General features: G+C 38.1%; 1 protein-coding gene across 2 annotated transcripts in view; it reads right to left on the reverse strand.

Annotated features, from left to right (window-relative positions):
- Nucleotides 1–25,979, reverse strand: part of LOC149807719 (uncharacterized) — a 105,645-nt gene that overhangs the window by 16,834 nt on the left and 62,832 nt on the right. Inside the window, exons 9-10 of one of the 2 annotated variants that reach the window (XM_089969718.1) lie at nucleotides 19,239–19,338; nucleotides 8,393–10,657 (exon numbers count right to left, since the gene is read on the reverse strand). In XM_089969718.1, the coding sequence (XP_089825844.1) occupies nucleotides 10,472–10,657; nucleotides 19,239–19,338 (286 nt within the window). In that variant the 3' untranslated portion in view covers nucleotides 8,393–10,471. Of the gene's footprint in view, nucleotides 1–8,392; nucleotides 10,658–19,238; nucleotides 19,339–25,979 lie in introns of those variants that run through there. The other variant, XM_089969726.1, reaches the window with a different exon arrangement.

A 25,979-nucleotide genomic window follows, 5' to 3' on the forward strand; every position in this document is an offset into this window, starting at 1 on the left:
GTTCAAGCACACTAATGTTATGAATATTAACTTGCTACCTCATGAATCCAGCACTATTAACACATTAACCCCTGGCGACGAGTTTACATGGCAGGAGGTAGTAGCCTACTGCCGAGCTCTGTAGCGTCAAGGTCATGTATGATACACTAAAGTGGGTGGTATTATAGAAAGGTAGACAGATGTAGCTCTACAATGACACCAAATAATGTGGAAGTTCTAGTTGCACTGCAAAATACAGAGGGAAAAACCTCATTTTTTGGACCCAAATTTTTTCCACCCAAAATTTGCCTGTGGTCGGAATCTGATTTTGTGTCCGGATTTTAGACTTTTTGGTCTCAGTTCTAAGGCAGAGTATGAACTGCAAACAGACAGATGAACCTTTGCAAAAAGTAGGATAAGATGGGCATTTGAAATAAAGAGTGGTCTTCATACAAAAATAAACAGTCCATTAAGCAAAAAAAACCCACACAAAAACAACTCCAACTTTTACCCTTAAGCTCATGCCCAAGCCAATTAGCCAATGAAAAACTATGTTTCAGACACAACTAGGCAGCATTACGTTATTAGAAAATCACCTGGAAGTTGATGTATTAAGATGTATTCAGAAATCGCTTTCAAAATGTGTTTCCTACTCGAATTTCAGAGGTTAATGTGTTAAAACGACCGCAACAATTTTTAAAAAATGTCTCATATGGAAAAGGGGCAATAACTCTTGCTCATTATCTGCCCTTGACACGTTTTTAGTTGTTTTAGCTTAACGGGATACCAACGAGGATGCTCACATGGTGGGGTGGTAAGGAAAGTTTTTAAGTAATGTGACTAATTTAGTATTCTCAAAGAAATACTATTTATTTAAAAATCTGCTTTCTCCTTCAAAAACATTCACTGAACCACATTAATGTTAAGAGAATAGGTAAAAGGTGGAGGGAATGCTGCACATCCAACGTCTATAATGGGTATCCGATTAGGGAATGATGGCTGGAATCCCCATATGAATAACCTGTTTTTCTAATAACATAAGCAATATAGCCAAGTATCGCTTGATCTGTGACCACTTCACAAAGATTAAGATAATTATTGAAATCGTCTGAACTATAAAATTTCACTGGTGAATCTAGCGAAGCTGATAGACTGTTGGTTGTTTTAATTGGGTCTAGTGTTCATCTGGGCTGCTGCCACCAGACCTGCTAGGTTCACGGTTTGCCTTGAGAAGGTTAACTCTTCATGCCACCCAACAGCATCTACATCTCGGATCGTTGTTGTTGTTGAAGGGTTTAACGCCATTTTTCAGCACACGATAGGCTATACATGATTGTAATGTCATGTTTGAACACAAGGCTCACAAGGATCACTCTAATCTCAAGAGCTATAATCTTAATGAGGTGACGCAGATCTTGTGAGCCCTGAATACACCAAGTGTATAACCCATTTGTCAAGAAGCATGGGCTTGAGGAGTGATATCCTGTTTCTCAGCTTTCACTTGGAAAAAAGAGGAGCTTGCGTGTACCATGACTTGTCTCCATATGTTTCAGGTATTGCTCGAGTGCACAAACAGGATCTTGCATGGCCACGGTTTTTGACCTGTCTGTGGAGGAAAGTGAGCAAATAACTCTTCGATTACTGACAGACAGAAACCAATTTTTGGCTACAAGCCTGGTTGTGTCAAGATTACCAGCAAAACATTCGATCCTAAATGAAGATTGGTTGTAGCTCTAACCTTGCATGGTGAAGCTAAAGCTATCTGGAAACATGTTTTGCATGACAGGAGCTTTAGCAAAAAGTGGGCTAAAGGTTCGATTTTTATTCAAATTAAGCCTTGTTAAAACCCAGGACAGATTCCATTAAAGAATCAGAGTGAGGGATTTTGGTTGAAAAAAAAAAAATTCTATAAAATCGGATAGATCTTCATAATATCATGTCTATCATGATGCCAGAATGATCAGATATCATGAAGCAGTAGCCTTTGATAGTAATTCTAGCCAACTGATACTCTTTAAAGAGCCATAGAAAAAAGTTGGCCAGCTGAGGGATTGAGGCACTCAGAAGAACAATGTAATTGATATGTCACCAGTCCCTGAAAACTTGCCACCTCCCCATGTAAGTTTTTAGAGTGAAGGACCTTCTTGCCCTCGAGACTCTTTCCACAACCAAAGGTTTAAAATGTTTGTCTTGTGAGGCTGTCTGGACAATAGCCAACCCCCCTCCCAACTGAGTGACACAGTATCTATGGCCCAAGCTTCTGGGTCTGGGACTGGAGAGAAAAAAGTGGGCAACTTTTGGGCAGATCCGGGTAATGACTAATTGACGGAGAATATTCCATGTGAAGAACTTGACCTTTTCTGGATAGAGTTTCCGCCAAGACAATGAGTCTGCCAGGAATGTGTCTGTATTGGACGATGATATGGAGATTGTTGCACATACAGAAGAAATGCCTAATTAGAACAAACTGATTTGATGATTTTGTGCCCCCGTTTGAGGAGACAGAACACTACCACAAAGTTGTTGGGCATAATGAAGATCATTTTGCCTGCAAGTCAATTTTCGCAGCAGTGAAATGCATTAATGACAGCCTTCATTTCTAAAAGGTTGATGTGTCATGGCCACTCCCCTGACTCCCCCATGCTGCTGATGGCAGGGAAGTCCAGCAACAGGTGGGCACACAAACTGTATATAATGGCATTGGTACATACCATTATTTCTGCTTCAGGTTTCTCCAATGGGATCCCCATGGTCAGCCAATCTGGGTTGCAATACTGATGCAGGAATGATCTCATCTTGGGCATGAAAAAGACTGTTTGATCAAGGGGACTTGAAAAGGGGCACAACTGGGATTTTAAAAAAGGCAGAGTGTGATCAAATCTGCTACCGCATTGAACAATCCATAGAGTTGCCAAGATGATCCTGATTATGTGAACATAAGGAAGCCATACTAGATTCAGGTTGGTGGTAAACTCCATACCCAGATGGACAAAAAGTTGGGATATATGGGGGTTTGACTTACCCAGTTCACTAGAAAACCTAGATGATCTAAAAGTGAGAGAAGATTGTTTCTGTCTTGGAGTAGAATGGAACTTACCATACATTTGTGGAGGATGTTGTCCAGACACACTGCTATCATTGTAGATGAAGTTAATCAGAACAGAGTGATGAATGCAGTCCGTAACCTTGAACTGATAAAGTGTGATGAGGTAATCAAAACGAAGAAATTTCTGTAACATTAGGTGGATAAGGGCATGAAAATATGTGCTGGTCTGATTAAGACTAATGGTATACTGATTTATAATTAGGATGAAGAGATGGATTGATCTCACCATTTCCACCTTGAATTTTCATGGTGAAATTAACTGTATAAAGCAACTCAGGTTGTTGATCAGCCTCAACTTGCCATTTGCCTTCCAAAATAAGAAACTGTCTTGAATAAAACCCCAGTGCTAGTGGTCTTTGCACAATCTCCACTGCTTATTTTTCAACGAATGACTATCTCCTATTATAGAAAGGCATCCTTCTCCCAACTGGACAGTACATACATAAAGAGGAGAAACAAGAAATGGGGAGTGGCTTAGATAAATCTAAAGCTTCCCCAAAATGACCTGGATCACCCAATCAATCTGAGGGAATAGGGAGATCCAGTAAGCCAGAAATTGCAGGAGCTAGCCACCCACAGGTACGCAGTCTGCAGGCAGTGGGGTGAGTATGTCAATGTTTATGGTAATAGACTTGAAGGCAGAGAAACTTGGTTTCTTACTTCTTCTGTATGGTAAGTTGCCTCTTAATTTGGATAGACTGTTGTCCCCTGGCATTCGGTTGGGATCTATATTGTTTCGCATCTGATTGAAAAGATCCCTTGTCCCCCGAGTCCACTCAATGTCCCACCACCCTGGTGGGGACTGATAGTTTTTTAAATGCCTGTGGGTGGAGCAATGGAGTTGGAGGTGTAGTTCCCAAGCTGCCTGCATCAAAACTTCAATTCTTCCGCCAAAAAAAAAATAATGACCCAAATGTGGTTGTCTGTAAAGCCAGGGTATGATCAGGCTTCAGCGACATGAACCACAGATATGCATCATGATGTATCAGATCAAAGTTGGCCAAAGCTGTCAATGCAATGGCCATGGCATGGTGAGTTGCCGTGTAAACGACTCTAGCAATCCTGGCCTTCACCTCTCAAGCATGCTTACTGCCAGATTTCTCATGGAGTCAGAAAATTACCAATGAGGCTAAATCTAACAGTGAAGATGTAGTGACATCATTCCATACTAGCTCTGACATGGCATGGAATAAATTTCTGTCCGCTCTATAAAACCATGGATAGACATATGAATAACTGCTAGATTTTTATCAAGGGAGAGGAGATCATTACTGAAGGTACTGAGTTTTATACCAGTGAGATGAGAAGAAAGCCTCAGAATTCACCAATTCTACTCGAAAGCTTGTCATTGATCTTAATTTTAGCCAACTGGGGAAGGAGCTGAAAAGATGTCATAGCTTCCTCCTCACTGAAATCCACCGATGTTTTAACTTTATAGTCTTGAGTAGTGGTAGGATATGGAGGGCATTCTGAAGTTGCCAACACCCTATAAATTTCCTCAAATGTGGCCTTAAAGCTAAACTTGGTCCAATATATGGTTGGATGTGAACATGGCTGATTTGGAGGAGCTTCATCACACTGTGTGTTGAGGCCCAATCTGGTTCTGCATGCATCTCTGGATAAGTCATACCATGTGGCATCAATGACTCCATTCTTTCCTCTTATAAAATGTTACTAACTCTCGTGTGTGGATAGGCAGTGAACATGTGGAAGTCCGGTACTGGAAGCTGGTTTGCCTGTATGCTGGAGGTGTAGAAGGCAGTCTGGTTATCACCGGTACCTGCTGCTCAAGGGCCTGGCATGAGGGACAGATTTCTCACTGAAATCTCCATCATTGAAGGGTATGTTGCTGACAGTGTGACTAAATGAAACAAAATGTATGGATCTGCATTAAGATTCCTATAAATTCTGGTTGAGCAGACTGCTTCATCAAAAAGGTCCCAATGCTGAGATGGTTGGTGACTGTGCCAGTACAAACCTTGTATGTCCGGACTTACATGCCTGAAGGCCATGCGAGGATTTCCAGGGGGATCTACACCCATTGTACAGCCTAAAATCGGAGGCTCTGTGTGTGTGTGTGTGTTTGTGTGTGGGACGACACTTCCCCAATGAGTCAGAAAAAGGTGCAGAAGCAAGCAAGGGAAACAAAGGCCTGACATCAATAATTGTGTTGTCGTTTCCTGGACCAGGTGACACATCTATCCAAGGATGGACAGTTGTACCATCTCAACATGACCTCCCTTCGCTGCCACTGATGTTACTGTGGCTGACGGTTGCAAGCAATGATATTTAGGACCCAGATCCTCCACAAGACTCGATGATATCAATGCTATTCTATCTTCAACTTATTGTGTTTTTTCTTCCCTTTTGCTGCCTTCTGGATTACAATAGCCCTGACCTCCTTTGTCCATGTATTATGCATGCATAGCATAGACGATGTACACTTAGTACATACAAGAGTCATGTCTGTCTTTCATGGATTTGAACTTTTTGTGCTTCATGCATTAGTTCCACTGAAAAGACATTTTTTTTAAAAAAAAGAGCATAAATTAATAATTCAGCACGTTACTAACTTGCTAATATCATTATCATTACTAATGGAATAAGATATTTTCAGATGTCTTCAAGACCATGCTTTGAACTTGTGCATTCATGCATTTAGTTGACTTTTCTACTGAAACAACACAAGAAAAGAAGAAAAAAAAACAAAGCATACAATAACAATAGTAGAACATTACTAACTCACTAATACCCTCTCCATTACTAATGGAATAAACAAAAATAGTCTCACACCAACTCATAAGCACAACATGAGGTCAACAACAGAGTGGAGTAATGTGGTCTTCAATGGATCAAGTGCATAGAGGTGATAAAGTCACTCAAATTTGGCAGAAATTGTAAAAATAATGTATACGATCTGCAGAATAATATATGTCCAACACAATAAATCCAAAATGAAAGTTGGATGGTCCAGATTTAACATTACAATGACTTGGATTGTTGGATGTAAAATTTATGATCTAATAGGTACAGCTGTGAAGCTAAGAAACTGGTGACATGTGGCAAGAGAAGGTAATGGATAAGAGTTATTTCTATACAAGATAGATAAAAAGACGATTTTCCCGTTATAATAGGGCTGGATTTGCGAGGTAGCATGATCCAATTCCTGATATTCATTTGATTGTGGAATGTATTTGAAGGACAAATCCGTACAATTATCAATACAGAAGGAATAGTTAATACATGTAATGGGTAATACATTAAGATATATATATATATATATATATATATATATATATATATATATATATATATATATATACACATACATACATACATACACAAGGAGTCATTAGAGACTGCATCTTTAATGTTCAAAACTTGGTGAAAAGGCCAAGAATAGTCAACTCAACTATCTAATGCATGTTATTGTAGGTTGACCTTGGCATGAATGCCCCATTGTACTGAATGTGTTTTTAGCTGAAAATGGTTTGTGAACTGCCCAAGCAAAGGAACTGAACCATTTATTGCAAACAAGTTTCCATATAGGGAAAATGAATAAACCATACAGAAAGGTTGTTGTTGTTGTTATAGGGTTTAACGCCATTTTTCAGCACAAGATAGGCTATACATGGCGGCCAGTATAAATGGTGGAGGAAGAACCCTGGAAAACCCAGGGAAGAACCACTGACCCACGAGAAGCTACTGGCAGGCTTTCCCACATACCCATGCTAGCCGAGCCTTCGACTCAAATCCACACAGACAGAGGTGAGATGGCAGTGATCCGGAACGGTAAGCGCTTTAGACCACTTGGGGCCCCCCATACAGAAAGGTAACTCTCTGGCTCATGCTTCAAGGCGAAAAAACCAGGAGAAATGATAACACACTGAATCCTTATTCTGGTCATCACAGACCCTGGACATCATTATTACTGTGAATAAACAATTAAAAACAACCTTGAAATAAAGTCTCATAAAGTCAAATCTAAGCTGAATTGTATTTGTATTGTTCTTGACACTTGGGAATTTTCTGTCTTACCCACTGAGGGGAGCTGGGTAGCTCCATCAGTAGTGTCAGACTAAAGGGTGCCAGTTCAATGCCCACCAAGGCCAGCCATGGTTGCCTGCCTCAGTTGTGTCATTGGTAAGGCATTTAGCTCCCATTTCTTCTGCATGATATAGCCAATAATGTGTTATAAGTATCATTACAACCAATACAAAAAACAAAACTTAACCTTTACGACTCTAAACCATGTAATCGTGAGCCAAGACCAGAGCCAATACATCAGCTGGCTATTTGGTATTAGATGTGTAAATATCATTTCTTTTTTCATATTTTTTACTTGCACAGTATACTGTGAACTGTGTAATGCTTTTACTTTCCATTTCATCTGACATTTATTGCAGAATGAATTTATGAAAGCCAAAAATGTAAAGTTTTGTGCTCAACAATGTTTCAAAATTCAAAACTGTAGTTTCCTGCCACAAGTGTTCACTCCCAATTTATCAATGTGACCTTGGCTTCTGACCTTTCGACTAATCACTTCATATTTAAATGTCCCTTGTTAAACACATGAGAACACTTTTAATAGGCACCATATATCCACTACTATACTGTGACCTGTGTGTGTGTATGTGTATATATATATATATATATATATATATATATATATATATATATATATATATATATATATATATGTAAAAATGAACCTGTCCATCTGCTGATAATACATAGTAAAATTAGGTCATGTACCCGATGATCAGAAAAATATCCATGCTGTATTCCATGAAGCTTTTCACATAATCTTTATGGATGCTCTTCAGGTGAAAATATCATTCCTTTACAATATTTTTGTAAACAAAAAATCTGACATCATTATAATATTAATTACAAGGATGCTTTCTATCAAGTTAAATCAAATTCTGTTCAGTGGTTTACAAGAAGGTTATTGATGGAGTTTCTATTTTAAGTAATGGCAGCAATACTGGATGGGGTATCTGCATCCAATGAACAAACACAGGAGGCCTTGATGCCATAATATCTTTCGTAAAATAATGTGCAAATAGGTCAAGTGTCTTTTGAAAAGTTAATAACAATCATGCTTTGAAGACATTATGAGATGATGGACCAATACTGTAAACTCACCTGCCATGTACTAAAAGGTAAGCTGATAAAAATACTTTTTAGAAGTTTTTATTTTATATGGATAACAAATATGATCTTGACATAAATGTTTTTCAATATATGTATCTATAATAGGTATTCTTATATAATAATGAATCTTTAAAACAGAAGCCATTTTTCTAGTTTGGTTTTATTTTCAAATCATTTGGAAGACATGATTAAATCCTAAAAAATGTATATGAATAATAACATGCAGAAAAAAGTGATAAAGCTATTAAAAAAAAGTATGGTGCCAGTCTGCAAGATACTGTACTGTTTCTAATTTAGAATCCAAACCTTATCAATATCTTATAAATGTATACAACAAGGGAAAAAGATATAACTGAACTAAATTGGGCTCTTATTTAACATTCTAGTCTGAATGAGTCATACAAAGAGAAAGTAAAAGGTCAAATTTCTGTGACAAAAAAGCACTATGGAGAAGAAAAAAAACTTATCCCAATTTTGTGGGCATATAAATTTTCACGACTTTCTTCAAGTAAATTTCAAAATATATATGTCACATATATACAATACTTAATCTTGTATTACTTACATACTCTGTTTTGTATTAATTATGGACAAATGCCTGATATCTCCACAAAATTAAAGGTAAACAATTACCATATATATTCCCTTATAAGATAGGTCCAACTGAAAAAAAAAATAACCACAACCTGATATGGCATCCCATAATGTGCCAGCAGATCAGGTTCTGTTCTTTGTTCTACTGATTGCTTTCAATAAACAGCATAGACCCAGAGCTGCTGGTGCATAATGCAATGGCAGTTCTCGGTCTATGAAGTCTGAATTAAAATCTGACTGATAAGTGAGTATATACGGTAGAAATTTTAGTGGTATAACATAAAACATGCTACTAGCTATTAATTTCCACATCAATTATTCAAATTATCCCATACCGGCCTGGAGACAGGCCACCAGTACAATTAAATGAAGAGGATTATTGACTATATGACTGCTATATTCGGTATTAAAATACCAAGTGCCCCGATATTTAAGTATTGACTGGGTTTGGTATGTGTGTCTGTTTTTGGATTTTTAATGTAACTTTAACAATTTTCCAGTCATATCACAACGATGTCTGCAGTGTAATAGTTTAGAGTGGCGTCTAGCATTTGGAGATCATGCCGCAGACATGTAGCATCATATTCCACCCAGTCACATTATCTTGACATCAGGCCAACAAGTCCTAACACTAACCTCGTAATGCTGAGCACCAAGCGAGGCAGCTGCTAGTACCATTTATAAGTCTTTGATAAGGCTCAGCCAAGGTTTGAACCCGTGGCCTCTCCCATCAGATGCAGACACTCCAACCAGACAGGAATATTATTGCCATATTTGAATCTGCATGGACAACTGATAAAATTTAATCGTATATATTTAGATCAGAGTAAAAAAAAGGAAATAAAGGAGCATTTGTGTCACTTCTGAACCATACCTCACCTAAATGCGAGCTAAGTATGCATGTAATTATCACTTGTCCAAGACTGATTAAAAAATCTTTTAATTTAAAAAACTTTGTGAGTTTCCACGAGTACGAGTTAAATCTAAAGTATTTTGAAGAGAAAAAGAGAACAAACGAAAAACAAAAACAAACCCTTTCCTGCTTACAAGCTAAGCTCAAGCCTTGGCAATTTTGTGAAATGAAAATCATAGAAAGATTTGAACTCAGAATAAATTAGTTCAAAGAATATATAAAGAAAGAACAAATATGTTGAAATTTAAAAATACATGTTTAAGATGTATATAGGCTACATGTCAGTTTTGATAACTATACCTATGGTACCACTGGAAGAACTTTGGCCTAGTGATTATATATGGATCCAGTGGAAAAACTTAGGTCTAGTGATTTTATATTGTCTAGTATTTCTGTATGGTGCCACTGGAAAAACTACAAATCAGAAGGCTGGCCACTGTCTAAGATCTTTCAAACTATGGTGTTAATAACTGAATATCACTGATTGCCACAAATGCATTTTGTATCACAAGCTTAGAGAGTCAGTGATGTTCTCAAAGTTCCTCAGCAATGTTATTTCTATGATAAATAAAATTCAATACCTGGTTATCCAAGAAAATGATAACCATATATGCTTTTAGCATCACAAGTTTCTGAAATAGATAAAAATAAGCAGCATTGTTTTTCTTTTTCTTTCTGCTATAATGAAGTCTCTTGCAAATGGGGACATAAATAATGAATAGCTATTGATCCAGAACTCTGTTGACCATAGAGTATATCTTGGCAGGTGACTTCTTTTGAGCTGTGCGTGGCTCTATTATAACAAATTTTCTGTTAGTCATCTGTCTCTCAAGTTCCTTGAAACACATACCACCAGACAGGATTGTAAATGGCACATGTTTGGGCAGTAAGACATCCAATTTGCCCACCTGACAATAAAAACAATATAGAATCAAATTTTGTTATAGCAGCCGAGTTTGTTTCTGACCATTTTGTGTAAGTAATTAATGTTAGACGAATCACAGTCTTTTTTCTTATCAATGTAGCAATTATAACCAAGCAGAATGAACCAGAAACAAAAAAAAAACAAACAAATATACTTATAAACAATATCATCATAATTATTTGGTAAATCTCAGGCATATTTTCCTAAATTTAAGACTAATTTTTGTAAGAAATAAAAAATATTTGTATACTATTCTGACATATTCTTAGAAGTATAGTCTCAGGGAATGACTGCATCATTGCTAAAAGCAACATACCAAACAAATAATGCATTTTTGTTCCCAGACATGTCTGAGTTGGAAGCAAAATTGTCCATTATAAGAGTCAAGTTTACCACTTCCACTGTAATAAATGTCATTGTGATCACAGGTAACCGTAGTCTGAAGCATAATTAATCCGACATAAAAAATGTGTGTATGCAAATCACTGCTGCATATACCATATGTACATGCTTATATGCCAGGTCCAAATATAAATAACAAAGATCCTGACCTGCCATCACAAAATACACCAGCAGATCTGGGTTCATGTTGTTTGTTCAATGGACTAGTCCTAAACCCAGATCCAACACTGCATTATGTGATGGCAGATCCGAGTCTGTGCAGTTTGCAATTGGATTCAACTTATAGGTGAGAAGATATGGTACTTCATGTATTAAACAAATTAGCTGCGGGGAGTTTCTAAGGTCGGGAAAACATTTAAGCCCATTATTTGGAAAGAATATCTGGGACAAAATGTAAGGTATTCTACTGGATTTAAAATATTCTATACTGGGATTGGGGGTCTTTAACCTATGGATTTGGACCTTCTTGGGAACCCTGACCACTCCCCCAATCCATGTGCTATGGTTTAAATTTAAAATTTATATTCATCAGCAAATCTTCTATTATTAAAAGGAAGAGACAACAATTTATACGTGATGTTGCATATAACTTCAAGGACCGAATCATCACATTTAGATCTGAACAAACAAGCATTATTTTGATGGTTGCAAATACTTTGTGTTAGTTTGTTCTGAGCTGTTATATACCCAAGCACTTTTAAAAAGAATTTGTTGCCTAACCTTAACATCAGCCAATTCTGAACTTTGACCTCTAAGATCAATATATTGACACTATGAAGATTTACTAGTGCATGAAAGAATGAGATTTATACAATATGTATTGATGATCAGTATTATTATTACAATAACCCCCATCCCCATTATAATAACCACTGCTATCTCAAATTCACCGATATAATGAGCATCCACAATGGAGCACTTACACACACACAGACACACACACACAAAGAATGCCACATATGATTAGAGATGGTCCTTGCCATAATGAATGTCATGATATTAGAAACATATATTATGTTATCATGAGGTACTACTAAGAATGCATCTGTATTTCAACAAGCTAGCAAAAGGCAAGATTGTTTGATGAACATTAAAGGTAAGCCTGAAATAATTTACACAATAGTAGACACCTAGAGGATCTTGTCAACTACATGCTTAATAGTACTGTCAGTTGAATGGATGGGTCATACAATTCAAAAGCAGCATCCAAATTTTGGGACAGATTTTGAAGTTTTAAAGCTTTTGTTATTTTCATATTTCAGTTAAAATATGAACTTGCTTTGCATGTCATCTCTATTAAGCAATTATAAAGTTTTTAATTTTTCTGAAGGTCCAAATTATTGAAGATATAAGCCTTTGTTAGGTGTTATCCAGAAGTGGCAGCCTAAGACAGATTTGAACAATTTTTAAAAAATTATTCTTTGTTATTATCTTTAGAGAAAGCAAACCTTTAAGTAAACTGTATTTCTCTGAGAATACCTGCCCAATCACATTAATGTTAGGAATATCAGCCTGCTACCTTGCAAATCCAGCCCTACTATATGACCAAAAAATATCTTATGGCTATCTCAGGTCGACATGGGGCAATAGCTCTTGCTCATTACCTCCCCTTGCAACTGCCAGGTGTCACTAGTTGTTTTAGCTGAGCGAGATACTAATGATGGTGCTTGCATGGTGGGGTGGTTAGTAAGTATTCTTGAAGCAATAGTACAGTGTGACCAAGATATAGCGTGCTCTATTATAACAAGAATTCAGATGTAACATGGTCGTGGTGTGGCTCACGAAATTTCATATATACGTGTTTTTCTTGTACACAAAAAAAAATGTTTCTTAAAAGTACGAAGAAAAAAAAACGTCAAAACTTTATTATCATTTTAGGGAAGAAATCGCATATGAATAATACAAGACAATCATGGCGTGGCTCCTGAAGTTTTGTATGTATTTTTCTCGTACACAAAAAAGTAGTTTTTTTCTTCTTAAAAGTACAAAAAATAACGCATAAAAAGTTTATTCTGGGATCGTGTAGGTCTTTGCCAATGTTGCAAATTTGGATTGTTTTTCCTTACTGGCAGAAAAACATACCATGTGGTTATTTTTTTTTATTGGCGACATTGTTGGCTGTTTGAACTTTTATATACAACCATTGGTTTGGAGTGCAGAAATTCAGAGGCCACATGAAAGGAAGCCGCAAATTGGATATAAAATGCACTGAAATTTATCTATTGTTACATAAACAAATTCTTTGTCCTTATTGACAAACCATCTAAACAGTGCAGCATTATATTATAATCCTCTTATAATGACATCTAGCATGAGTACCGTATATTGTGAAATATCCGCTTTATTGTTGTTGACATTTCTGGTAATGGAGATCTTTCATCGGATTTTCGGCCGCTCGTTAGTAATTAATATATTTACAAAGACTGACATTTGTATGTGGATGGTAAGTAAAATTCTTCTTCTTTTCACTCAGAATTAAATCCTTCAGAACACTCACATTTACTGTAATAATCCCTATCATCAAACCTGAACACCTGCGTCTCTATCGTCCGTTGACCCTTTGTTAATGTTCAGACGCATGCGTGGAAGGCAGCATCACGCTACTACCACAAATGTATAAAAAAAAATAATTTTAAAAGGCATGGAGGGACAGTAACTATAATAGTCCAAACGACAGCCAATTCCATTTTAAAAATGTACCCAGATAATATAGTTTCTGAAATTTCAAAGGAAACAGATTACCTTTGAAGCACAGATAATGAAAACGTACTCAGCAAATGGAGAAAAAAAAAACGGTCTCAATCATGCAATACAATTATTTGATGTTGCCACCATAATACGAAATGGGCATTTGTTTGGTTCTCCAAAGCTGTCCTTTTGTGGTGACTTCAATAACGCATGCACCCTTTATCAAAGAAAGCCGACTACAATCTTTCAATAAAAACAAAGAACTTTTCATCAAAGGAAGCCAGTACCAAGTTTAGATGAAAGTGATGGAATCTGATGGATTTTTGCATTTTCCAACGTGACTGGAACACGCTAACTGTGCAGTGAAAGTTGTCTTTTTGTACGGAAAATGTTTATGCTTACGAACGCTACCAACAGCAGCTTAACACAGAAACTAACTTTTACCGACTTGGGATGTACTGAAAAGTAAATGTGCTGCATCATTCGTTATGTGATTGTGCTATATTTTGAATTCAGACCAATATCACCTGTGACAAAATTATTGAATATTTTAAAGCGGTTTGTGTGCATATTTTCGATGGAATCAATTGTGGATTCAATGTATATGATGAGGTTCGCAGATGAGTACACGGTGTTGATACTACTCATGCTATACATTAGACATGTATATATAAACAGTATTCGCGTATATGTACCAATTCGTGGTTCTCTAAATAAAGTAAACTATTATATGTCTTCTCTGTTTTCACTACAGGTGTATTTCTCATTGAATATGCATTGATTTAAGATGGTAACTGTGCCGATGAAGCATGTTATTTTACTGCCCGGATTTATTACCTACACCCCCTCCCCGCAATTTTGTTTTGGGTACATGCATAATTTTCTTCAGCTAAATGACCTGGTTGCTTATAACACGGTTTCGATCTATAACTCAGTCGGGTTCTATGGCTCCCAACTACCGTGTTATAGCGGGGTCACACTGTACTTACTTACAAATCTGCTTTCTCCTTCAAAAACATTCCCAAACCACATTAATAGTAGGAGAATAGGTAACAGGAGGAGGGAATGCTGTGCATCCAATGTCAATAATGGGTATCCATCTAGGGAATTATGGCTGGATTCCCCATCTAGGGGATTATGGCTGGAATCCCGATATGAACAATAACCCGTTCTCCTAATTATGTTAGCAATACAACATAGTGTCACTTGACTTGTGACCCCCTTCATATGGTTAAGAAGATTATTGAATTATGTGAACTATACATTTTCACTGGTGAATCTATCGAAGCTGATAGACTGTGTTGGTTGTTTTAATTGGGTCTGGTGTTCATCTGGACTGCTGCCACCAGACCTACTAGGTTCAAGGTTTGCCTTGAGAAGGTTAACTCTTCATGCCACCCAACAGCATCTACATCTCGGATCGTTGTTGTTGTTGAAGGGTTTAACGCCATTTTTCAGCACACGATAGGCTATACATGGCGGCCAGTATTAATGGTGGAGGATGAAAACGTAAGAAGAAAAAAAGGAAAGAACCACCGACCTACGAGAAGCTACTGGAAGCTTTCTCACATACCCACATTGGCCGAATCTGAGACTCGAACCCATGCAGACAGAGGTGAGATGGCAGTGATCCATAACAGAGACCGCTTTAGACCACTCGGCCATTCGGGACCCCCCATCTCAGATCGTAATGTTATGTTTGAACACAAGGCTAACAGAGATCACTCTAATCTCATGAGCTGTACTCTTAATGATGTGACACAGATCTTTATAATTTAAGCCTTCAGAGCAGAGGACTTTCTTACCCTCGAGACTCTTTCCACAACCAAAGGTTTCAAATGTTTGTCTTGTGAGGCTGTCTGGACAAAAGCCAACCCCTCCCAACTGAGAGACAAAGGTGGGCAACTTGTGATTCCACCTTGTTTGCAAAGATATTGATCACTTGATCTTTTGACACGACCAATGCGGGCAGCTCTGGGTAATGACTGATTGATGGAGAACATTCCATGTGAAGAACTTGACCTTTTCTGGATAGAGTTTTTGCCAAGACACTGAGTCTGCCAGGAATGTGTCTGATTTTGACGATGATATGGAGATTGTAGCACATACAGAAGAAATGCCAAATTAGAACAAACTGATTTGGTGATTTTGTGCCCCCGTTTGAGGAGACAGGACACTACCACAAAGTTGTTGGGCATAATGAAGACCATTTTGCCTGCAAGTCAATTTTCGCAGCAGTGAAATGCATTGATGACAGCCTTCATTTCTAAAAGGTTGATGTGTCATGGCCCCTCCTTTGCCCCCCCCCCCATGCTGCTGATGGCAGGGAAGTCCAGCAACAGGTGGGCACACAAACTGTATATAATGGCATTGGTACATACCATTTTTTCTGCTTCAGGCTTCTCTAAAGAGATCCCCATGGTCAGCCAGTCTGGTTTGTACTGATTCAGGAATGATCACATCAAGGGGCCTTGAAAAGGGGCACCACTGTGCAAGCTAAAACAATGGCCAAGTGGGATGAATAACTGAACTAGAGTTTGTTGATCCTGATTATGTCAGCACAAGGAAGCCATACTCAATTCAGATTCATGGTAAACTCCATACTTAGATGGACAAAAAGTTGGGATAGATGGGGGTTTGACTTACCCAGTTCACTAGAAAACCTAAATGATCTAAAAGTGAGAGAAGATTGTTTCTGCCTTGGAGGAGAATAGAACTTACTGTATGTTTGTGGAGGATGTTGTCCAGGTACACTGCTATTGTTGTAGATGAAGTTAATCGGATCAGGGTGATGAATGCAATCTGTGACCATGATAAAGACCCATGGGCTGATGTTGAGGCCAAAGGGTAGGACTTTGATAAAGTGTGGCAGGGAAAGCAAAATGGAGAAATTTCTGTAAGATTGGGACATGAAAATATGCATTGTTCAGATCAAGATTAATGGCATACTCATTCATAGGATGAAGAGACGGATTGATCTCACCTTCTCTACCTTTAATTTCAGTGGTGAAATTAATTGTATGAGGCAACTCAGGTTGATGATCAGCCTCAACTTGCCATTTGCCTTCCAAAATAAGAAACTGTTTTGAATAAAACCCCGGTGACTGTGGTCTTTGTGCAATCTCCACTGCTTGTTTCTCGACGAATGACTGTATCTCCTGTTGTAGAAAGGCATCCTTCTCCCGAATGGATTGTACATCTGGGAAGAGGGGAAACAAGGAATGGGGAGGGGCATAGATAAATCTAAAGCTCCTCCAAAATGACCTGGATCACCCAATCATTCTGAAGGAAGAGGGAGATCTAGTGAGCCAGAAATTGCAGGAGCTGGCTGCCCAAAGGTAGTCAGTCTGCAGGCAATGTGGAAGGTAGGTCACTGTATGGTTGCCTCCTTATTGGTTAGGTTAGACCGTCGTTGGTTGGGATCTAAATTTTGTCAAATCTGATTGAAAAGATCCCTTGTCCAGAGTCCACTTAATGTCCCTCCACACTGGTAGGGACTGACTGTTTTGAAATGCCTGTGGATTGAGCAGGGAGTTGGCGGGGTAGTTCCTGAACTGCCCACCTCGAAACTTCTTCGAAATTTCCTCCAAAAAGCAATGGCGATCCAAATATTGTTGTCAGTAAAGCCAGGGTATAACCAGGCTTGCACAGCATGGACCGCAGATGTGAATCATGCTGCATGGTGAGTTGCCCTGTAAAGGACTCTAGCAATCCTGGCCTTCACCTCTCAAGCATGCTTACTGCCAGATTTCTCACCGAGTCAGAAAATTACCAATGAGGCTAAATGAAAAATCTAACATTGAAGATGGAGTGACATTGTTCCATACTAGCTCTGACATGGCATGGAACAAATTTTGTCCACTCTATAAAACAGTGGAGCAGACATATGAATGACTGCTAGATTTGTATCGATGGACAGAAGATCATTAATGAAGGTACTGAGTTTTATACCAGTGAAATGAGAAAAGAGCCTTAGAATTCCCCAGGTCAGCAATTCTACTTGAAAGCTTGTCACTGCTCTTAATTTTAGCCAACTGGGGAAGAAGCTGAAAAGATGGCATATCTTCCTCCTCACTGAAATCCACCGATGTTTTAACTTTATAGTCTTGAGTAGTGGTAGGGTATGGAGGGCATTCTGAAGTTACCAACACCCTATAAATTTCCTCAACTGTGGCCTTAAAGCTAAACTTGGTCCAATATATGGTCGGATGTGAGCATGGCTGATTTGGAGGAGCTTCATCACACTGTGTGTTGAGGCCGAATCTGCTCTGGATAAGTCAAATGAGGTGGTATCAATGACTCCATTCTGTCCTCTTATAAAATGTTACTAACTCTCCTGTGTGGATAGGCAGTGAGCATGCAGAAGTCCGGCACTGGCAGCTGGTTTGCCTGGATGCTGGTGGTGTAGAAGGCAGTCTGGTTATCACCTGTACTGGCTGGGATGATGGAGAGATTTCTCACTGAAATCTCTGTCAAAAAGGGTATGTTTATGACAGTATGGCTAAATGTATCAATTGTGAAGAACAAACATACACGGGAACTTCTTTAAATGTAATAGAAGGAAACTCAACAAACTTACAAATTGTAAGCTACTTAAAGTTATACAGGACATGAACTGCAATTCAAGAAATGTGATTTATGCATTGATATGTGTGAGATGTTAAGCTTTATACATAGTTCAGATGAAAAATGAACTAAGAAAGAAGATGACAGTACATAGCAAACAAAAACAGTAGAGTTCAGGTTATTAAAAGTCAATAAACATATATATAATGGTTCAGGAGGAAACTTCAAAGTCTTTCCCTTATATAAATTATTTACTAATAATGAATCCTTAATTCAAGAAAAGGAACTGTATTTCATATGCACTCTAGTAGCTCTAATTAGTCATAAAAACTGATACATGATTATTGGTACATTGTATCAACTGATACATTTCCATATCATGATAAGAGAATAACTTTTTGATTGTTTTACTTCGCATGGATCACATTTTACACAATACAAATACATTAGTGCACATTCGCGGCATTTCAACATTACAGATTATATTTTGTATACAAGTGTGGTATATAGATACAGGGAAGTTGTTAATTTCTTGCCATACAAACTATTATGTATTCAATATTATAATGACATCATTTTGTTGATTTACAAAAATAATGTAAAGGAATTATATTTTCACCTTAAGAAAATCCATAAAAATGATGATGTGAAAGCATTGAAAAGGAATGAAGCATGGATATTTTTCTGATCTTCTGTTACATATATATATATATATATATATATATATATATATATATATATATATATATATATATATAAACACAAACACAGACACTACAGCTGCAAAGGAAGCCATCTCAAAATTTGATGCTAGATTGCAAGCAATGAAATGCACAGATATGCTTAAATTCTGACTGTTACATCACGCCCTTGGTGAAGGTTGCTGCAAAATACAAAAATATACCTACAACATATAAAATGGCAACATCTGCTGCATCTTTTGTCCTTCCACACCGGTCATTCAGGTAAAACAGTCCTCTAGACTGCTGTATGTCGAAGAAAGGTGTACTAAAATATAAAGTAGGACAGATAATAATGCATTTAACAATAATGACAATAGTCAAATAAGAAAATCAAGTGGCTCTGTCGTTTCTTACAGTGTAAGAAAACATGTGACCAGCCTATACTTCAAAGAAAGAGGAGATAAAGAAAGAAACATCATGACAGTCTGTAACAACACAATAACGACCTAAGAAAAATAAAACAAGCTATTATTTAAGTAGACGGTCATATAATCATTGGGTTTTCAGTAAAAGACAAGATGTCAAATTGGTCCTATATAAAAATGGTGCCAAATCATATTAACACTAATCCTAAAAGGGTGGTCATGGTTACATTGGGGTTTTATATTTAGCATGTCCATGATTGAGATTTATGTTGATATGACATCAAGTATGGCCGGTATGACAGCCATCATACAAATCTTTGTTTTGCTCCATTTTATAAAATGATGAGTGAAGCGACATCATTTCTTTTTTTATTATACTAACATACATGATATAATTAATAGGTGGCCTAAATGAAAATGGTGCTGCTCAGACTTCCAGCATGGCTGCCATCTTGAAAAACTTGTTATTCTTTCTTATATGTAGCTGGTCCTAAGTGAAAATGGTGCTGATCAGGCATCTAATTTTGACGGTTATGGTTATAAATGCTATTGTTACTTCTCCTGAGCCTATAGTCATATTGTCATGAGGTTTTCACTAAAAGACTTTATCATACATATTTTTTTTAATAATAACACTGGTCAACAGTGAAATCATTACTGACTTGAAAAGGCCCTAATCTGTAGTATTTTGGTGTGCCGAACACGAATATAACCGTGAAAAATTTGTATTGGCTCTCGTTTTGAAGATATTCATATACCTCATTTTCTATGTTTCACTGTGTAAATTTCTCCAGTAGGACTGCAGCAACATCCGGAATAATGATGTAACATTGCATAATACCATCATGCTCACATCATCCACAGCTGATTGCATCATTTTCTGATGCAATGCAATACTAATGCCATGCGGCTGCTGAAGTAAGTTGACGTCAGCAGTGTACTATACATGTGTAGACCTATTATACTAATGCCAGGCGGCTGCTGAAGCTGACGTAAGCAGTGTACTATATAAAGCCCAATCAGATAGGTTCAGCATTTAAAACATTTTAGACGTTGTGCGAGACAGTTCAAGCTACTGTTACATAAAACTTATTATTTTATCCATTTACGTACAATAAAGAACAGTAATGCCTCGAAAGTGTGTTAATACCGCGGACAATTTTTGCTATATTTGTGGGGAAGAGACATTTGCCAACCAGAAGAAAAGTATCAATTCTCAAGTGAAGAAGGCATATCATCTTTACTTCGGATGCAAGGTTGGTGACCAAGACAAGCCTTGGGCTCCGCATATATGCTGTGCTACATGTACAACACAGCTTTCACAGTGGTTGAATTGCAAAAGGTCATCAATGCCGTTTGCAGCCCCAATGGTGTGGAGAGAGCCAAGCAACCACCTAAATGACTGTTACTTCTGCTTGGTTCCTCCTCTTTCCGGCGGAATAACGAAGCGAAAGAAGTCGAGAATAGTCTACCCAAACATTCCGTCTGCATTGAGACCAGTTCCACATGGTGAGGGACTTCCTATTCCAGAACCTCCAGCAGAATATTCTCTTGATTCATCTGACGAAGACAAAGGTGAGTCGACCTGTTCTTCTCCTGGTCCATCAGCATGCAGTGATCCAGATTTTCACTGTGGTGCATCATCAACCCCACACAGAATAACACAGGAAGAACTAAATGACCTGATTCGTGATTTGGACTTATCAAAGAACAAGGCAGAATTGCTAGGATCAAGACTCCAACAATGGAATCTTCTAGAAGAAGATGTCACAATTACTGCATATCGAAAGCGCCACCAGCAATTGGAGCCTTTCTTCAGAAAGGAAAGTAATCTGATATTCTGTTCCGATATTGAGGGCCTCATGAATGCTTTAAAAATCACTCATGACCCACAAGAATGGAGACTATTTGTGGACTCTTCGAAACTGAGTCTCAAAGCTGTGCTTTTGCACAATGGAAACATTCTTCCATCTATTCCAGTAGCGTATGCTGTCCACATGAAAGAGACATACGATAACTTAAGGCAGCTACTGAATTCCATTGAGTATAACAAGTACAGCTGGCACCTCTGTGGTGATTTGAAGGTAGTTGCCCTTTTAATGGGACTGCAGCAAGGATATACAAAATACATGTGTTTCTTATGCGAGTGGGATAGCCGAGCAAGGGAAATGCACTACATGAGGAAGGAATGGACTCACAGGCAGAATGTAGCCATTGGAGAGAAGAATATCCAACACCCAGCTCTGGTTGAGGCTCAGAAAATCTTGCTACCACCCCTTCACATCAAACTAGGTTTGATGAAGAACTTCGTGAAAGCCATTGACCGGACTTTGCCAGCATTCCGATACCTGCATGAAAAATTCCCTCGACTCAGCGAAGCAAAGATTAAAGAGGGAGTTTTTGTGGGTCCTCAGATTCGAGAGCTTTTCAAAGATGACCGGTTCAACAACTTGCTGGAAGGTGACGCGAAACAAGCATGGAATGCTTTTCGCCTAGTTTCTACAAACTTCCTCGGAAATGTTAGGGCAGAAAACTATAAGGAACTAGTAGAAGACATGTTGATGAAGTATAAGAAACTTGGCTGCAATATGTCTCTAAAGATTCACTTCCTTCATTCCCATTTGGATTTCTTTCCTAGCAACTGTGGTATTGTTAGTGATGAACACGGCGAACGTTTTCATCAAGATATCGCAACAATGGAACAAAGATACCAGGGAAAATGGTCCACTACAATGCTGGCTGACTACTGCTGGACACTCCTCAGAGATGCTCCCGAACAGCTGTACAAGAGACAGGCGAAGAAATCTAAGATGTAGTCAATGACTTGATTTTTTATAGGTAGGCTATTACAGTTGACCTTTTACTATTGGAATGCATTTCGTTATGTAAACATTAATTTCTTGCAGATTACAAAAAAACTAGAGCCAATTTTGCAATTTGACTGTCATATTCGTGTTCAGCACATAAAAATTGATAAGAATTGACTAATTTTATTTCAGTAACATGACTTTTGTAAAAATTTGTTGTCCAGTGTAATAACCCTACTGAACATATTCTTATAGCAACTTCTTCTGAACAGTTATGTGTGTGTGTGTGTGTGTATGTATATGCGGGGTTTTAATGAGATCTTATGTAGTGAAAATGGTCCTACTTGAAAATGGTACTGATCAGACCTCCAATATGGCTGTCATGATAGCCATCTTAAAATCTTTTTTACAGTTACATCTTGTTTAATAGATTTAGTGTTCAAACTTGCTTCTGTTTTTTAAAAGACTTTTTGGGGTTTGTAAACAATAATAAAGAAATAAAAGTTGTGCAGCGGGAAAAAACAGCTATTGCTGTACTACCATTATTTCTCTTCATCTAACTTATTTTCACTGCTGCTGTAAACTTGAAATCAAGTTGTATTTTCCTCTTTCATAAGTTGGATTTAATTCCGAAATGATATTTTCCAAGTTGTATGCCTGTAAATATGGCCCCATAAGCCTACAACATGTACCAAACATCGCTGAAGTGTTTCACTACCTGTAAGACTAACTGCAGTCATATGATTCTGTCATATATTCTGTATATCAACAGGAGCAAGACCTCTTTCAAAAATCCCCAGACCCTTGCTGAATGTGAAGCAGCTTCAGATATGATCCAGAGTTAGCATAAAGAGGTCTGGATGAAGCTTAAAGGGAAAAGTCTCCACCCATCCCCAATCCAGTTGAAGTTAACAGGTTGCATCACAGCAAAGCTACTGAACGACTGACCAGTGACAGTAGTCTTTTGTGTAGCTGATACAAGATCTATTAGGTCAAACTCACATCACATTTATCCCACTATTTCTGCCTGCTGTAGCAATATTTTTATTAAAATATATTTCTCCTAGAACCCTATTGTGTTAATGTTAAGCATAAGAACCCTACTAACTCCTGAAACCAGCCCTCACAAAGACAAAATTTGATCTTTTCTGCTTATAATATATTGGCAAAGGGCAATAACTCTTAACCTAATGATGGCGCTAGTTTAAGCTGAGCAGAACTTCAATGTAAGATGCTTGTATTGTGGGGAGGATGTGAGGGCATTAAAGTAAAGTGGATGGGTAAATATTCTAGGAGAAACATCATTTACTAAAAAATTTGCTTTCTCCTTTGAATATGTTTCCTGATCAAACTAACATCAGGAGAATAGGTAATACTTGGAGGGATTGTTGAGCATCCTCCCTTTACCCCAGGTAACCTCTAAGTGGAGAATACTGGATTCCCCGTATGAAGGTTAACCAACATTCAAGCAGCACAACCAGATGTGACATAGTGTTCATCTGGAAAGAAGTAATGATGAGATCTTCTTTACTGCATACAATTTCTAGGCACATCCAGTGAAGACTGTGCTCATCTGGAGGTTGTGCTAATGTCAAGTGGGTCTAGCAGTCGCTTATGCAAATGAGTCTACTAGATTCAGAGTTTGTCACTGCGGAGTCAAGACTCAAAATATTCACTGTGCATGCCAACTGATAGCCTCAACAATATCTTTGACATATTTCGGTCAAGGCAAGGCTTACAAAGATTACTCTTATGAGCAGAGATCTTCATGAGGTGACTCTGTACTAGTGATATGTCATCGTATAATACACATATTACCCACTTAAACCATTATGGGAGGGTTATGTCCTCTTTCCTAGGCTTGAATGGGAGAAAGAGGTGTAATGTTAATACAGGTGAGAGGTCATATGATGGCTTTTGATTGCCCACTAATGTCAACCAATTCCTGGCAAATAAATTAGGTTGCATCACAAGGACCATTGAGCCATTCAACTGAAACTGAAGGTCGACAGAGTGGGCATGTAATTTAATGACTACGTGCCAAAGCAAACACAATCAGGAAACTGGTTTTCTATGAGAGGAGCTTCAGTAAGGTCCCGGTTAAAGGTTTGAATGTGCCTGAATTTAGTCAAGTCAGAGTCCAGAAAAGTTTTCATTAGGAAAACAGTGTGAGTGATTTAGGCTTATGAAGTCAAAGTTGGACAACATGTCAGAGAGTTCTTTGTTATGACTAAGATTCTTCCTACCATGATGACACAACATGCCCATAACACATTAACCCCTGGAGCTTTTTGTCAATTTTGCCTAAAAATCGAGTAGGAAACACATTTTGAAAGTTATTTCTGAATAGACTCGAAAACACCAAATCCCCGGTCATCTTTCAATAACATACTGCCTAGTGGTGTTAAAATCATCGATTTTCATTGGCTATTTGACTCGCGCATGAGCAGAAGGGTAAAAGTTGGACTTCTTTGGTTGTTATTTTGGTTTGTTTTTTTTGCTAAACGGAACCGTTATTTTTGTAAGGAAACCACTCTTTATTCCAAATGCCCATCTTATCCTACTTTTGTCTGTTTACAGTTCATACCGGTTTGTCTTAGATCTGAGACCAAAAAGTCTCAAATCCGGACATAAAATCAGATTCCGACCAATGAGGTTTTTCTATTTGTATTTTGTAGTGCAACTAGATACTCCAGATTATTTGGCATCATTGTAGAGCTACATCTATCTTCGTTTCTATAATACCACCCACTTTAGTGTATCATGCATGACCATGACACTACAGAGCTCGGCAGTAGGCTACTACCTCCTGCCCCGTAAAAATACCGCTAGGGGTTAATGTGTTAAATGTAATCAGAGGCAACTTTTTCACCTACAACAAGCAAAGAAAAAAGTAGGACAGGGTGACCCAAAGGGACAGTGTTTTTGATGTTGTACGAGTCCCTGAAAATGCATCACTTCTCTTCATAGGCCTTTACAGTAAAAGCATTCTAGCTTGTGAAATTCTTTCCATGATCGAAGGGTTAAATTGCTTCTGCTGCAAGACTCTCCAGACAAGAGCAAAGCCTGAAGGAGAAGTTGGTCTGGGCAAGAATGGAATATGTGGGTCCGAGGCTTTGAGAAGATTTGGCCTGGTCAGGATCTTCCTTGGTAGATCTAAAGCAACACTGAGAAGATTGTTGATCCAAGATTTGTTCCAGCGGAAAAGGGCAACCAGAATTATTTTTCACTCCTGGCTCCTCAATTCTGTATAATCTTGGAACTAAGATCTTTGAGGGTAGGCAAAGGACCAGAGACTCCCTCAAATGCATCAATGGAACAAGCCTAGGGAACTGCTACAGAGTGGATAGTTTGTGATTCAACCTGGTTGTAAAAAGATCAACATTCAGACACTAACATAGGCAAATCTGATGAAAAAGCAATGGGTGGAGTGACTGCTCTGTATGGAGAATCGGTTCCCGCCTTGACAGAGAATACGCCAAGACACTGATGGTAGCTCCAAAAATGAAAGGCTTTGATGACAGCTTTCATCTTCAAAAGCTTGATGCAGAGACCTGTGTCCTCTGGACCACACTGGTTGTTGTTGTTGTTGTTGTTGTTGGGTTTAACGCCATTTTTCAGCACAAGATATGCTATGCATGGCGGCCAGTTATAATAGTGGAGGAAGAACCCGGGAAAACACCAGGAAGAACCACCGACCCATGAGAAGCTACTGGCAAGCTTTCTCACATACC

The sequence above is a fragment of the Sinohyriopsis cumingii genome, chromosome 1 (genome assembly GCF_028554795.1).
Source record: "Sinohyriopsis cumingii isolate HCF-2022 chromosome 1, ASM2855479v2, whole genome shotgun sequence".
Taxonomy (NCBI): domain Eukaryota; kingdom Metazoa; phylum Mollusca; class Bivalvia; order Unionida; family Unionidae; genus Sinohyriopsis; species Sinohyriopsis cumingii.